Source organism: Anopheles aquasalis, chromosome 2 (genome assembly GCF_943734665.1).
Source record: "Anopheles aquasalis chromosome 2, idAnoAquaMG_Q_19, whole genome shotgun sequence".
In the NCBI taxonomy this organism is placed as follows: Eukaryota; Metazoa; Arthropoda; class Insecta; order Diptera; family Culicidae; genus Anopheles; species Anopheles aquasalis.
In genome coordinates, this window is record NC_064877.1 from 87,618,606 (window position 1) to 87,634,979 (window position 16,374).

Genomic DNA, 16,374 nt, shown 5'->3' on the forward strand with positions numbered 1-16,374 from the left:
GCACCAGTTCGCTCCGCAGGTTTGCATCGTGTCCTCCACCGAAACCACCGAAAAGCCCAGCGCGACAATTAATCAAAAACAAAACAAATTTACGCAACAACAATGGTGCGCTTGAGTTGGGCCTCGCGTTTGCCGAGGGGTCGAACTGGTGCATCCCCGGGCAGGGCCTCGGGCGCAACACACCAGCCACTTGGGCGGTTGCAGGAAATGCAGCGTTGTGCCCTTCGCACAGGAAAGATGCATTCGCTGGAAGTGATCACGAGTTGGCACGGGCGCAGAACGTGCATTTTTTGGAGGAAACGGTAGCGGCAGCGGGCGCGGTGCCATTGTTTGGAGAACGAGGATATCATTTCGCCTTCATCGAGCGATTCACTGGGGACAGTTTTAGTGCTTTGTTGCTTTGGGAGGAAGATATGATGGGCTTGGTTGCTTGGATTGTCACATTTGAAGGAACGAAATGGCATTCTAATTCTTTAGATCACAGTTTGCTATGAGCTACTTTCACGATAAATGCTTGTTCAATCATTGCCAGAAAATCCAGAAAAACTGATAATTAAATATTCTAATTCATTTGACATTATTCATTTCATTAAGTGGAAGTTAACTCAGTTACTGTCTGTATCATCTTGCCACAAAATCTACAATATCTTCTTTAAACCTTCATCATAGACGCCGCAAGCATTGAACGGTCGATACAAGTTATGATAAGAGTAGAAGAAGGAAAAGTAAGAGGGAAGAGAGAGAAATATTCCGCATAAATTCACTTTCCCAAGAGTCGCACTCCAACGGCCAAGGCATCCATCGGAGCGTGCTCGTGCTGCCTGCTGGTGCTTTGTGAAACCGATATGCCGCCGCTCTGCCCAGGATGGTCCTTGATCCTGTGCAAGAGAGTTTCACCATCGAGTGAAGGTGATAAGCATCCGGCTAACCGCAGCACCCGTAACCGTATAAGGTCGCACCGAGTGAACCTCAAGGATGCTGAGCAAGGATGGTGGCTAGCGCTCATCAATGAGCCAGATCTCCCACTCCGGGTTCCGTAAAACCACAAAACCTCGAGCCAACCGAGGGAACCAATCGGATAATAACCTCATTAAGGGATTACTCCCGGACTGTGGTCCTCTGCGAGATGCTCTGCTTTGCATGCAGCGCTCGTCAGCATCAATGATGCGATCAGATTTGACGACTTCAATTTCCCGAGCCGAGCCCAGCACACGGTCCCTGTCGGTACCTGTTCCTTTGAAGGCTCTACAGCTGGTGGTGGTAGCACTCATTAGCCGAGCGAGGAGGCTCTTGGATTTGCAGAAATCCTCGCCCGGCACGCTTCACCAGCGGCAGGATTAAAGGACGAGAGACGAATCTCCCTTCCGTAGCTTCCGTGGGTGAAGGAACCGTGGAAAATGCTTCCCCAGGACGGTCGCAACCTGATGCGGGGAAAATATTTACCACCGGAGAAAGGAAAATGCCCGTTAATTTATGGTAAATATTGGCAAATATTGTGGCCCTCACATTCCCCCCCACACCCCGGACCGACACAATGGTCTCTATTCGATCGTCTCCGAAGACAAAAACATTCTCGCTTTGCCCCCGGGGGCATGTGGGCAGTGAGTGATCGAGAAGTAGCATAAAACATTGTTTCGTGGTTGGGTGAAGAAAGAAGAGCGAAAAAAAGCGGAACAACAATTGAAGGATTCGCTTTTGTGCGATGGAAACGACCCTCGGAAGGGGGGAGGGCGTGCGGAATGTGATCGCGCATTGTCTCTGTCCTGTGCTTGGGCCACCGAACGCACGCGGAAGCCGCAAGCGACGTAAGTAGCGTGGCTTATGGCGAGCGATATGTTTGTTTAAAAATCTCTCTCTCGAAAAACAGAAAACGAACGTTTGACGATTTAAATATGAATGAATCCTTATCCCATCCGTCGTTGGCCGATGCGTTGGCGTGAAAGAAGTGCGAAAACAATTGAGAAAATACTTCTTTTCAGCCGAGCCGTGGATGTCGAGCGGAACCTTAACCAAACAGCAGACAATAGGTGGAAGAAAGGTGTAATTTCGACGAAATCTGGTTCTGTATAAACAATTCATGTGTATAGGGAGTTGTGTGTCAGTATTTATTACCTCTCGACGTGGCTGCGAGAACCTTCACCCTCAACTTGCGACTCCGAGAACGATAAATTACAAAATTAGTACCCTTCAGTGCTCGGGACTTGGAACTTGAAATGAAAAGAACAAATTGCTCAATCAGAACCCCTTTTGGGCGGGGGTGGTCTTGAGTAGTCTACCATTCCAAAGGTCTTTGAGAATGGAGGTCGGAGCGTCCGGTTGACTTTCATCGACTATTTTTCATCACCACCCACTTCCGGACGTGTGGTTCCGGTGGCCGGAAATGGGTCCGTTCCCGTTCGTTCTTTCATTACAGCCAGCTTGGCACAAAAGGCGGACAGGGGGGTCCCGGACAGCCAGACAGAGAGCGGACAGATAGCGCACTAGATAAGTCACGCGATCGCACCCGCCGGTTCGGGCACATGGATGGGCGTCAAATGCTCACTGTCACGTTCTTATCGCCAAGCGATCAGCACCGGGTAGGGTGGAAGGAACCGACCGAGCGGTAGCTGATAGTCTGGAAGTGGCTGGGAGTTGGGAAGGAGCCATCACCCGCTGCCACTTGAAAGGGGGCGCTTCAAAGACGTCTAAGGGTGTATGTCTCTCTCTCTCTCTCTCTCTCTCTCTCTCTCGCTCTCTCTCTCTCTCTCTCTCTCTCTCTCTCTCTCTCTCTCTCTCTCTCTCTCTCTCTCTCTCTCTCTCTCTCTCTCTGGAACATCGATGCTCATGCCGATGACGATGATAATTTGCATAGTAGATTGGATCATGGAGATTAGCCGACTCTGAGACTGGAAATGGGCCCGAATCAGTGCGGGCGATTGGTGCTGGTCGCTTGTTCAAGGACTCAGCTCAGAGCGCGAGCACGGTCGGGACCGATAAGTCGTGACATTTTAATAGAATGATTACGGCGCGATAACGAGCGTATAATTTCTTAATAAACTCACTCACTCCCGACTTACGCCTCGCCGTCATGGAGTTTGAGGGAATCTCCTGAACACGTGCGTCGGCTGGTTAGCTGGGCACCGGATGTACCCGAATCTCTTCACCCAGAAGGACACCAGATGGTAGACACCCGGGTAACACCTTGAACACGTGCACTGTGGTCACTTCCAACCCAGATGGTCGCGAGTACGGTGGAATGTCGTCTCACTTGCCACGCACCCGGTGGTTTCCGCCCTGAATTCCCGACCGGAAGTTAGTTGCTTTTGCAAGCGGCTCGAATCGTCCGTTTATCGTCCTCACCGTGCGCGCGCGAGCTTATTAGCATATCCTTCCTTGTTGTCGTTTCGATGACAGTCCACACGTATTCATACGGTCCCTCGATGGTAAGGGAGAGGGAGAGGACGTCCCACTGCACGTGTCCCAACTTGTGTGCTCGCCAATTAATGTTGCTGACATGTTTTCGGTGTCTCTTATGTGACTGGGTTTTTTTTTGTTGCATAAAACGATATTCCTCCACAGCACGTTCGAAAGGTGTTGATTCACGTATGAACAGCATGGAAGATCCTCGGATGAGAGGTGATGATGTGCCTTTTATCGCGCATCTTCAGGAGCGAATTTCTAATAAATTATGATAAACTTCAGCGATCTCCAGGAAGCATATGGTGACTGTTGATAGCTACTTAATCAAGGTAAATGCCGTCAAATGCTTTGCTGTCTATTGAATTAATGTTTATGCTCTTGTTCTGAAGTGATCGCGCATCGTTCATGCTCCTTGAAGTGCTCGATGGTACAGTTTTCACTTTCATCTCGAATTTTAACGTTTTTTTTTTGCGCTGCCTTCCACCAAACATACCTCAAGAAGTAATGTGAGGAGGATATGGGTTTCCCTTTTGTGCCCAGAAAACCGAGCGCCTTCCAGCACAATCGTCATGTCACGAGGCACGAGCCAACTGTCACGAGGATTGGCGTACCGAAGGAGCGATAGGACGAGTGCGCCAGAACAAAAACGAAACGAAAAAGATCTCCAGGTTGAATTAAGAAACGCAGAATAATTAACCGGAAATCAGAACACGCGTCCACCGGCGCGTCGCACTCCGGTGCGCGTGGTTTCAGCAGCTGCCTCCCGAAGAAGGAACCATCGTCATGAAGTCGTCTTGAAGCGATGAAGGAAGCGGTACCGGATTGTCGTCGCTCCGCACTCTTCTGTCACGCCTCTTCCCCCTGGAGGACGGTACCACTCAACACTCGTGAACACTCGGCAGCATAATGTTGGAGGCAGCTGGATTGGGCGGGGAAGTGCCACACAGCGAACCGACCGGGAATCGAGGGAAACCCCCGGGTAAAAACCGGTACAACTGATCGGGCTCACTTCCGGTGCTGCTACCGAGGACGTACCGGACCGGACAAAGCAGTAGCAGGCCGGTTGGAGGCCGAACCGAGCGACCCTTACGTGCGGAGCGGAGGTGCATATTTCGCGGTGCGATTGCCAGGACTCCGACAACCGTATGGTTATTAAGATATCGAATGGCTCTGTATCCTTGTTAAACGTGGCCACACGTCGCATTCACCTTCGGTTTCATTTGTTTCGGGTAACTGGTGCAAGCTGCGATGCGATCCTGCCAAGAATGCAATCTGATGGCATTTCATGGGGGATTCTACAATAATAGACCCGCGACGTTCGGTCCTAGAGTGCTGCATACCTTACTAGAGGATAATTGGAGGACAGATGTTGAGGTGGCTCCACACTGTTTAAGAAATTCCACAAGAAATAGACTCATAGAAGATCAATGCTGTATTCTAGCTACAATTTTCGATATATCATAAATCATTTAAATCTATTTTGATGTGCTTTCAATTCAATCCAATAATGCCAAATCCTGAACTCATTTAAAAGAAAGCTTCTAATGCTTTCTGCGGTAGCAATTTCTATTATTTCTAGACAAACTCATTCCACAATCCACGAACGGTCTGTGGCCAGTCTATGACAAATGCAATTCCTTTGACCTGACACCCAGTTGACCGTGACACTCTTGGTCTCAAGAAGAAGACACTATGTGAGCAAAGCAAGCATCCAAAGGGTGAATAGTTGTGCAAGCTCCATGTCCAGGACCTGGCTCCAGAAGTGTGCAATTGAATTGTGCTCCCCCCCGAGAAGCCTCTGATCGCTGGCACCTGACTTCTGGTTCGCCCCGGGGAGCACAACGCTGAGAACGCAAACTTGATCACGTCCCGTGTTCCCGGAGGCGGCCAGTCCCAGCGCATGTCAACGCCAGCCACCACGTCGGGCTCTGGGTGATACTTGAGGATTTGTTGAAGAATTTCGTGCAAATGCACAATTCTCCAGTCACAATCCGGTGGTGCAGCTGGCCTGGTCACCTTTTCTCCGATTCCGATTGTACCAGCCAGAGGTAGGAGTGTTGATGAGAAAAAGAGGAGGATGGAGCGAGAAGGATGTCCTTTGGCGAAAGGAAACAAAAACTTCTCTAAAGTGCTTCCGACGACGACCAACGAGCGACCGACAATGTCTGGCGAATCGTCGGGAGCATGGATTCTTCATAAATTTTGCATTGCTGCTCCATTGTTTCATGGTCAGACCATGGACTGGCGGCTCCAGACGTCGAGCAGCTCGTCCTTTTGGCAGCCAAGTGCGCCAAGTGGAGGGCACGAAGCACGAAGCACACTGTGCCTTGTTGGTAGATGGATGGCCATGGGCCACATCGACCTAGCCCAAGGCATCTTGCCATGGTATGGCATGGCATGTGTAGGAACGTCTCGAGGCACAGTAAAAGCACCCGGCCGCTCGCATGGAGAAGAGTTGAGTTCCTGCGTTCATTATCCAGTTCCGACTTCCGGCAGACGGTACCGACCAGACTGAATCGGCTGCAGTAATTCTAAACCTCTTCCTTTTTTTTCTCAACTACGTCCTCCTCCCTCACGGAACATGATGCTGACCGAGGGAGGAAGCGCCGTGTCAAGGGCACGGTCGACGATGTGCGACGTTTGGCGGGGATTGAAGCATCCGAATTGAGCAATCTGAGTCCAGTGTGGCAGGCAGCCAGCGACAGACAGACAGACAGAAAGATGTTGAGCACGATGTTTGTTCATTGCTTCTTTGGTTGCTTCCTGCCCCCCCCCCCCCCCCCTCCGGTGTACCAGGACAACAGCAACAACAATGGACAGGTGCTTCCGATTGCTCAGGCCGCGTGCGTGCGTTCCAGTGCGTGGCACACGCCAGGTGAGTGAGGTTCTGGAGTACGGCACGCTCCTGCCCCCTTCCATTCATCAATTGGCAGCATAACATTCGTGGCCATTGATCGAATGATGCTGATAGCGAGATCCGTATTCACGACAAATGGTTTTTAGGGGACGACTTTAGCGGCACAATGGAGCCGGCAAAAGTAATGCACAAGTTCCATAGAAAAAGTTTGGAAAAAGAAATATCCTCTGCCTGCCTGGGCTGTCGACCGTGACAGGACTCGAACCTGCAATCTTCGGATCCGAAGTCCGACGCCTTCTCCATTAGGCCACACGGCCGCTGTTACCATCAAAGGGTTAACATTTGATCGCAGCGCGCGTATAGCGTTTGCGAGTTCTTCCCTTTTTTGTTTTATGCTTCCATGCACTTATGCTAATTTTTTAAAAAAACAGCATCATAATGGATGCAGGCAAGCATAATGTTCACTTTATTTAGTTGCAAAAACAGGAATCGTGAACAGAACTTATCACCGGATTTGTAGTCTGAAATCATCTCCATTTGGACCACACGCTGTTTGTTATCAGTTCAGTCGGTCTTATCATTCCAAGCGTGTGTTTTACGTATTCCTCTTTGGCTTTCTGCTTCCCCGCACTATTTCGCAATCTAGCGCCATGCGTATCCATGGTAACGACGCTGATGCTGGTCACACGCGCGCACGCCGTATCGCTGGTGGCCGAGAGTGCGCTGGGAATTGGGGGTTTGTCATCTTCAGCCGTTGTTTACATTTTTTGGTTGTGAAATACAACCGCGACCGCGAAGTGAACTTACAGCGTCCAGCCGAGTCGGCAGTGGAGGGGATTGACTGGTGCTATTTATAACACTCTTGTTGAGCTGTTTGTCAACTAAAACATGATGATAAAATTATGCAATCTTCCAAAGAATTTGAACAATCAAGAATCATTCTTATCAAAATTGTTCCAGAAAAATATTATTTTTTTAAATTTAATGTTATTGATGATCAGATCGAAGGAAAGTTTTTCACTTTAACTTTTTTTGGTTAAGCAAAAACACATCCCGATAATTTTTCTAAGATATTTCTCTTATTAATATAGCTTGCAATCTGTTTAGTTTAATATTCATTTTCTCCCCGGGATAATAAAGATCTTTAGAGTATTTTTCACTTTTTTATCACACCATTTACAGTATAATGTAAAGCTATTGTAGCGCTGGGTATGAATTATGTAAAAAATTCCGACCAAAGTATCGCGAGGAACTCGCTTCATATTGATCCCGATAAAATTTCACCCGGTAGCGGACAAAAGATTGTCCACATTTTCTCGCTTCACTTGGTGGCCCTCCGGTGCTTTGTGCGTCGTGGAATTTTCCGAAGTTTCATCACTCTTCCATCTTTGTGGTCCGTTCCGCTTACTTACTGGAAACAGTGAATATTTTGCTGCTAGAAAAAGGTTTAATATTTTGTTCCAGTTCCATTTGCTGTTGCTCCCAGCTCATTCCATCGCACCGTGTGGAATCGTCACAAAATTAACAAAAGAAAAAGCTGAAGCACAAGTTGTTCGCGAGCTCGCGATAGACTTTACTCTCCCATTCCTGGCACACAAGAATGACCGGGTGGCCAGGGGCGACCGAGTGGCGAGTGGTTCCATCAATCCCGGGTTCCAGCGGCGCTCTCAAGGGTACGATAATGAGCTAACAAGGATCTGGGCGACAGATAGCGAGGTTGATCCTTGTGGCGCTCTTTGGCGGATCTTTCGCTGCCCGCCGAAGGGGGGACATCACGGCCACACGGCCGCGTCCGCTGTTTGCTCATCCACTCATCCACGCGGTGGTGGGGTCTTTCTTCTTCGTTTCCATTCGACTCCACGGTTGTCTCTTTCTCAGCCAGCCCCAAAAGAGGGAGCCCGGCACTCCGAGACTGGGCGAGCCGTGGTTGGGAGCTTCTTCCTTTGGGCAAGTAAATAGATGTCCGCTCGTCATCGGGGAGTCGTTTGTTTGGCGCGTGCGCGTGCGATCCGTCGTCGTCGGTTGCCGTGTTTGGAAAATACGGGGCGTCACCTCACGCGGACATATCGACAAGCCAGGGACAGGGGTTTGCTCATCACTAGGATGTCCTGGATGAACCAACATGAAAGTGTACAACGCCGACCGGAGTGAGACAGCGAGAGGGGTGCGCGAGTGAGAAGGAATCGGCCCTGGAGGTGCTTATGATGTAATGAAATGAAAACCCCAGCTGTTCCCAACATATATCCCTTTTTGGGCAGCAACAATCAAAGCAACCAATGGATGAATGAGCGCAAGGACGAGTTGATCGTTGCTCTCACTCTGCCTCGCACGCACACTACCGTGCATGGCCTTCATTGTGTGCGTCACCTGTGTCGGATGTCCTTTTCCACCATTTGGCTGCCATACCGTGCAACCGTAAGGCATCTCTCTCTCTCTCTCTCTCTCTCTCGCTAGTGAAAGGACACTCGGTGCGAAGCGGTGTCCTTTTGTGTGCGAAAGTATGTGTGTGTTGGGTTTGTTTCTGCGCAAAAAGGCTGTGATATCTGTGTGAGGGGCGTACTTTCGAGGACTCCTCCTCGTCCTCGTTCTCGTCCTCGTCCTTGTCCGTTTCCATGTCCCGTTGGTGCCGAGCCAGCCGCACGCCAGTTCAAACCAGTTTCAGCCGTCGAGCCGGTTGGTGTGTTGCCCGAGCCATCTAGCAACCAAACGCAAACGCACAGCCCTCTAGACGAGTCCGACTTGCAGCGGAAATGGAGTAAACGATTTGGAGAAAAAAGTGACAAACTGAGCCGGTGACTGGGTGTGAAGTGTGAATGGCCAGGCCATCGAACCAAGAACAAACCGAGCATCTTCTGCTTTGCCTTCATCTGCCAGAGTGATCTCTCAAGTGCTTGGCGAATTAATAGCTTCCAAAAGGGACCTCGAACGAGAGTACGGGCACACCGCGCCACATGTGTTGGAGGAGTTGTGCAAGAGTATGTGAAGCTCACTACTACCCTACTCGCCACTCGCCGTACCACTCCACTCTAAGGACCACTTGGGTGTGAAATCAATTGAATTAATTTCCTTAATTGAGTTTTCCCGTCTCCCGTCTCGACTGGGACTGTGTTGTGGTGTTGTGGCGTTGTTGTTGGCGGTGACGAGGTGTGATGTGATAACGCTCCCACCCCCCTTCGGACGAACTAACTGGGTTGCTGGGCGGAATGTGGTCTCAAGGCCCTTCGGAGGAAATCTAATCAAGAGTGTCAGTGAAGTGTGGCAGCAAGAAAACAATTGAAGAGTGTGAAGAGTGTGGTCCAGACGATTAAAAGTCCCGCAGCATAACGTTGCATAAGTGATCCAGCACGGAAATTGACAATTTCAATTTTAATTCGTTGAACGAACGTTTCGTCTTTGATTGTTGGTTGAGCGACTCTCAGTTCCCTTCGGTTTAGTTCAGTCTGGGTGGAGCAGACTTCTGCGACGAACCGATCGTCGATCGCTACAACATGGTTTATTTTGTACGTATTTATTCGCTATTCTTCGTCTAGCATAAGTTGAACATCTATTTATCAGTTTTTCATATTTCATGCTTAAAATTTGCAAGATATGTTAACGCATATCCTTATGAACGAATCATCTCAAAGGCACAAAAAAAACAACAAAAGCGCTACAATGTATCACTAAAATTTAATTTGAGTGTTTTGCTCAACCAAACGTGAGCGATGGTCACCATTGCAGCGTCCCTTATTAAAATTAGTATCTAATATTAGACATTAATTGAAATTATAAAATGAATCCAGTAATCCAGCGAATTTCTGACGACCGCGACAGGATTTGAGCTTGCAATCGTCCGATCAGAAGCAAAAGCCATGCAAATTATTCTTTTAAATTTGCATTTTAGCAAAAAATAAAAGTTATCTAATTGAATTGGGTAAAGCAATCGTCTCAGAATTGTGCAGCGTGTAGCAGAACATTAACAATGAGCGCTTCTTAAGCGTTGAAACGTTTAAATTGAAATGAATCCATTCAGTTATGCTACTGTTGGGCCAACATCAGGATGGAATATTTTGTCAATATTGTTTACCTCACACTACTAGCCACTGTCGGGAACGGGAACAATGGGGGTATAGAAATGGAACGGTTCTCAGACCCTCCCAAACCGATGGGGTTGGTTGTATCACCTCCCAGACCGCAGCATAATTGCTATTGAATTCGAGCATATTAATCGGCCCGACACTAGGAGCTGCATTCAATGCAATATCAACCGATAGGGGTCCGAGGGGGTCCAGACACTGTTTTTGTTTGAATTGTTTGACCCCGACTGTTGATACAACAAAATTAACTCCGGCGGGGTTAGCGCAGATCAGGGGCGGATCATGTCCCGGAATTGTTCTGAGCCTAGAACAATCGCTGGGCGTTGCACGGTGACCTCACATGGGGGGTCCATGATTGTGCCTCAATCATTCTGTCCTGCGATGGGATGTCCTGGAGTGGCTCCGTTGTGACTCACTAATTGCGGAGAGTAGTGAAATGCCACCAAAACTAACCTCAACACATCTGTTCTCTGTGTTCTATCTGTCCTTCCTCAGAGTCCCCGTGGCATGCAGGAACCGTGTAGCCCACCAGGAATGCCGATCACAGCCAAGAGTCCAACGATGGAGGGATCCGTGAGTGCGTTGACGGACGGAGACGGCGCACCGGAATCGGGGCGTCGCTCGCACAGCCCAGACCACACGGAGACAACCACCGTCGGCTGTCAGGACGCGACTCCACGATCGACAACAATGCTCAACGGAAGGAGTGAGCGGCCGGCCGTCGTTGGCGGTGCAGGAGTCGCCGGAACGCTAAAGTTCTCGATCGCCAACATAATGGGACGTGATGATGATCGGGATCGGGTGGCCGAGAGGAGGCAAAGCCACATCGTCGAGCAGGAAAAGAAGAACGAAGAAGAAGAGGAGGAAGATGATGAGGATGTGGTGTTGGATGTGGCCAGTCCGGATGATTCCTTCGAGGCGCCATTTCGGTCGTTCAATCGAAAACGCCATCACAGTCCGGACAAATCGATGAGTCCGCTGTCAGCGGCTGGCTCCAGTCCTTGCTACGAGCTGCCACCATCGGTGTCCGTAGCGGAAGCGTACGATTCCGCCTTCAAGAAGTACGTCCCGAGCTCGATGCACCCTTTCGTCGGTAGCCATCGGCATCAGGAGTTGTTGAGTCAGTATCCGTTGCTTTATTATCCGGGGCAACTGATGTGTGCCGCTGCTCAGTACGCGGCTCTTACTCAGCAACATCATCACCATCATCAGCACCATCAGCAACATCATCATCATCAACAGCAGCAGCAGCAACAACACCATGCGGCGGCCGCTGTTGCTGCTCTTCATCCGTACGGTGGAGAGTCTGTACGGCGTCTCGACAGTCCAACACGCAGTCCTCCGCCTTCGGTGACGACAATTGGGGCGGTGGCGCCACCTCATGCACCGCATCCTCACGCTCATCTCAACGGACACCATCATCTGCACGGACATCCGGCTCACGGTCATCATCAACTGTTGTCGGCGGCTGCGGCCGCAGCAGCAGCAGCGGCAGCGGCTGCAGCAGCCGCCACTGCAGATCGCAGCAAACACTCATCGCCACCAGGAGCCGTTGCGAGTAAGCGTCCATCGTTGAATCTGAACATTTCCACCAGTAGTACCTGCTCCTCGATGAGCTCCTCCAGTGGCAGTAGTGGCTCCCGAGCGGCGATCTCTCCCGGAGGAACAACCGAGGTTCATTCTCCCCTTGGCAGTGGTTCTTCATCAGCAGCAGCAGCAGCAGCGGCCGCAGCGGCAGCCTTGGCCGCAAAACAGAAAACCTTCGCTTGCCCCGAATGTGGCAAAGTGTTTAACGCCCATTACAACCTCACGCGCCACATGCCAGTGCACACGGGAGCACGACCTTTTATCTGCAAAATCTGTGGCAAAGGATTCCGCCAGGCGTCCACGCTGTGTCGTCACAAAATCATTCACACCTCGGAGAAACCGCACAAGTGCCAGACGTGCGGTAAGGCGTTCAATCGATCGTCAACGCTTAACACGCACACGAGGATCCATGCTGGATATAAACCATACATTTGCGAGTATTGTGGCAAGGGTTTCCATCAGAAGGGGAACTACAAGAACCACAAGTTGACGCACAGTGGTGATAAGGCGTACAAGTGTAACATCTGCAACAAGGCGTTTCATCAGATCTACAATCTTACCTTCCACATGCACACGCATAATGATAAGAAGCCGTTTACGTGCAAGATCTGCGCCAAGGGGTTTTGTAGGAACTTTGATCTGAAGAAGCATATGCGCAAACTGCACGACATTAGCATAAGCGGGATGGGTCACAAACGATCGCGGGCCAGTAGTGGCACCTCTCGATCCTCCCTAGAGTCACGGATGGCATCTCCTGCCTCACCTCCTGCTGGGACTCCTACGGCACCTTCCGGAGCTCATCATCATCACCATCATAATCATCACCATCAGTCACCATCATCACATCTGCACCATCCGGCACTTCATCTGCATTCGGGGAACCCCCCCACAGTCCCCGCGGTGCATCACAGCCATCCCAGTGTTCAGTCGGCTCCCGATCTCCAGAGCAGTTCGTCTCCAGTCGCGGGTCACCCATGGTCAAGCGCTTCGTCACTAGCTGCTTTGCACCATACGGCCGTGGCAGCGATGCGCAATGGAACGGCCAGTGATTACGCAAGTCCCTTCCTGATGCCACCGTCCGGACGCCATCAACGGCTATCGGTGGCCGCTGCAGTCGCCGATAGTCCCTTCATCGGGAAAGTGTTTTGACAAAAGTACTTAGCTTACCAACAGCAGGAAGCTGGCTTCGCGGAAGGGGACACCAGTGGCGCCCTAGCATCCGCTGTGTCACCATAAACTGCGACGGAAAGGGACGTGAAAGACTCGATCGTCTTCGCGAATTTAAGCGAAGATTCCTGATTCGAGGCTAACGCGGTCCGGAAAATGAGGGAGTTCCATATTGGAGATGTGCAATAAATACGATTCGCAACGCGTGATTTGATGAGCTGCCGATGAGGAGTCGTGCAAGGGATCGTGATTCACGATAGGATCTTGAATTGAGCAGAGGGATCATTATTAGGCATAGAGGGATCAGGTCAGGGCTGCATGGCGTAACGACGGAATTAGCCGATAAGTGAGATAGGTTAAGGAGGGGCTTTAGGAATTTTCCATAGTTTGATGTACATTTCGTCGTGGTTTTAAGAGCACAACCCTGTGGAGGCTAACAGTGATCGTGGGGAATGAGGCTAGCGGGTGCGGGGAAATGGAATTAAGTCATTTGTATTATATGTATCAGAAGTAAATAAATCGTTTATGGTGGCGTCAAGATATGAAATGAATATGGCGATTGGTAATTCTTATTTACTAGGGTTTTTTTATCGTTTGTTAATTGGAGACTTGACTATTGATTTGTGGTAAGTAAAACAATCCGAACATTTTCATGATATTTATGGTGGATGGTGATTGTGAATCTTTTACTGATATGCTTTAATGAGTTTTATGAGCATTTTTGCTTCCGCTGATTCACATTTAGTACGAAAAACTAATGGATGCTGGTTGATTTGCAACTAATGGTTTCTGATTTTTCTACTAAGTGTTCAGTAAAGCTACTAAGTAAAGCTTGGAATAATGTAAAAATGATCAATGCATGGATTATAGTTGAGTTGACAACATCAATAGAAGAATTTTACAAACAGATATTGCGTTGAAAAAAATCGAGAACATAATTTATAATTTCAGAAATCAATTTTGGAAAACAGATTAACAATTTTACTAACTTGCCTTATGTAAGCATAAACATCCATCATAAAATATGTTGAATATTGCACCGTGATGTCGTTCGGCTTCGCCTGAATTCTCTGCCTATCGATCACACATCCACATCGAGTGAATGTGTTGGGCATTGATTGATGCCGCCTAGCTCCGTGCCTGATGCCTGATAAACAAATAAAAAAGAACGACTAGCGAACATTCTTCAATCATAATGATATTTCCCGAAGTCATGCAATTTCTTGTGCCACCCAGTCACGTGCACACCGTTCGGAATTGTGGGACGAATCGAACGGAAACTCTTTGCACGTCGTGTGATGGGCTTTGTTCATAAATCCTGCACGTACGCTGAGCGGAAATTGATTTGCTACATTCCACTAGACCGATTGGCTGATTGGATTCCTTGGAGCACCCAAAACGAGCTTATTTCGTGGGAATCCGATGCCCGTCCTGGGCGTGCTAGAAGCAGCATAAGTCGACGTTATGTTCGGCGAAACAACGAAACGATCCTGCGCACACCTCTTGCGTGTGATGTGCCGAAATGGAGAATGTGGAAAAAGTCCAAAAATTCGGAAAATTTAGGTAATTCTTCGAAGATTTACTTCGAACGAATGAACGCCCTGATCTCGCACCCAGATGCTGGTGTCCGATGGTGGCTTATGTAATGTGTTGTTGCCCAGCAGCAGCAGCAGCAGCAGCAGTAGCGGTCGGTGGTTGTCAGATGCGGATTACGGATACCATCGGGAGGCTAAGCCTGGCATATGTACCACCGGTGTGCAGGAAGAAGGAGGAGGGAACTTTGGAAACAAAATGGATGCTGCAACCGGCTGGATCGGTCAGCACAATGTTTCAACCTAATTGGCGAACATCGGACAGTACCGCAATGATGGACCTGCACTTTCGATGCACTTTCAAAGGACGATGTTAGGGGACGCAGCGGGAAGAAGGAGGGATTGCGGGAACATACGCAACATGTCCGGTGTCGAAGCGAGGATGGGATTTGCCGGCTGTTCCGATGACCGCACCCTGCGGTACAGGAACATTTGGTCACCGATGCGGCAGGCAGGATAATCCGCGTTTTGTGCAAGAATGTGTTCGATGGCAGGGTTCATTCGGTTGCCATAGAGGACCATAAGGGGGCTACTAAGCTCTGGGAGCTGCAACGTATGCTGTGATGACCAAATACATGATCCTACGACAAGATCTCTGTTCCTATTGAGTTCGTTTTGTAATTAAGTTTAAGTGTTGCAACGTAAATCACATTCCTATATTGAGCATTAGCAGATTGATGCCCAGGTTGTATCAATCATGTGAAAATTATGTCAACCAGAGATTCAAATTTGAGAAATCGCTTTCTCCTTCATTTTTATGGAAATTTGGAACCGAAATTTCATCTGAAAACACAAATTCTCTCTCTGGATGCTTCCTGACTGACGTCGGATACGGTCGACTGAAGAAGTCTCCAGTGAGATGAGGCCGATATGCTAGGCACACAACATCTACCGGAGCTACCGGAGCTAAATCCGGTTGTAATCCGGTAATCGTCCGGCCTGATTTCCAGAATTACACAAATAAAAAGTAAATCGGCTTGCCCAGGCTTGGCCACCGGGTCCTGGGACGACCGTGTGTCCAAACTCCTGGCACATCCTCTGGACAACAAAAAGAAGGTGAACCGGCATCGATATGAGAAGAGACCGAAGCGATACAAATGTTTGTGTATCCTTTTTTTCCCATGTGCCATTGTGTGCTGGCTTTGTTTTGGGTCCGGTCCACCGAGCCGGCCAAGCGTATCGCGTGGTGTTCTGAAGGATTTCCCAATTCATCGTGGGAGAAAGAGGGAGAGCGGCAAGAGGGAGTGGCATAATTTGATGTGTTGTGATTGTTTTATGCGCTTTACTGTGCGTCGGAATTCTTTGGCATCGGCACAAACACAATGCCGCAGATCATTAAAGGCTATTAACCGGGGGAAGTGATCCCAAAATGTTTGCCGACAAGCCTGAACCATTCAGGATGATATCGGGATGAGATACCTTCGAGCAGAGGTCGAGTGATGTATGCAAGCATGGATGAAAGGTGCCGAGGATCAGCTCGATTGATCACTGTGGCACCGGTAGCAGTGGCTTCGTTTCGGATTCTTCTACAGCTTCTTTCTCGGAAACGGTTTTTGCGGTTTTTTGCCGAGGGAAAGCAAGCAGCATCCAGCATCCGGTTGCCGAAAGGTAGAAAGGCGATTTGGACTCGTTTTATTGTTTGATTGCTATCTAGTGAGGATTTGGTGAGCTTTTGGGCACAACCATGGGAATGCTT

At 49.3% G+C, this 16,374-nt stretch overlaps 1 protein-coding gene and 1 non-coding gene across 2 annotated transcripts; one reads left to right on the top strand and one right to left on the bottom strand.

Moving 5' to 3' along the window:
• The first annotated feature begins 1,164 nt into the window (after window positions 1–1,164).
• Window positions 1,165–13,068, top strand: LOC126577798 (fez family zinc finger protein erm). Its single transcript, XM_050239745.1, has 3 exons — window positions 1,165–1,230; window positions 10,828–12,666; window positions 12,742–13,068. The coding sequence occupies exons 1-3, from the start codon at window positions 1,165–1,167 to the stop codon at window positions 13,066–13,068; spliced, it is 2,232 nt and encodes a 743-aa protein (XP_050095702.1).
• On the bottom strand, window positions 6,501–6,573 carry Trnar-ucg (transfer RNA arginine (anticodon UCG)). The gene has a single exon. It is a non-coding gene; the product is annotated as a tRNA-Arg (tRNA).
• Window positions 13,069–16,374: the final 3,306 nt, after the last annotated feature.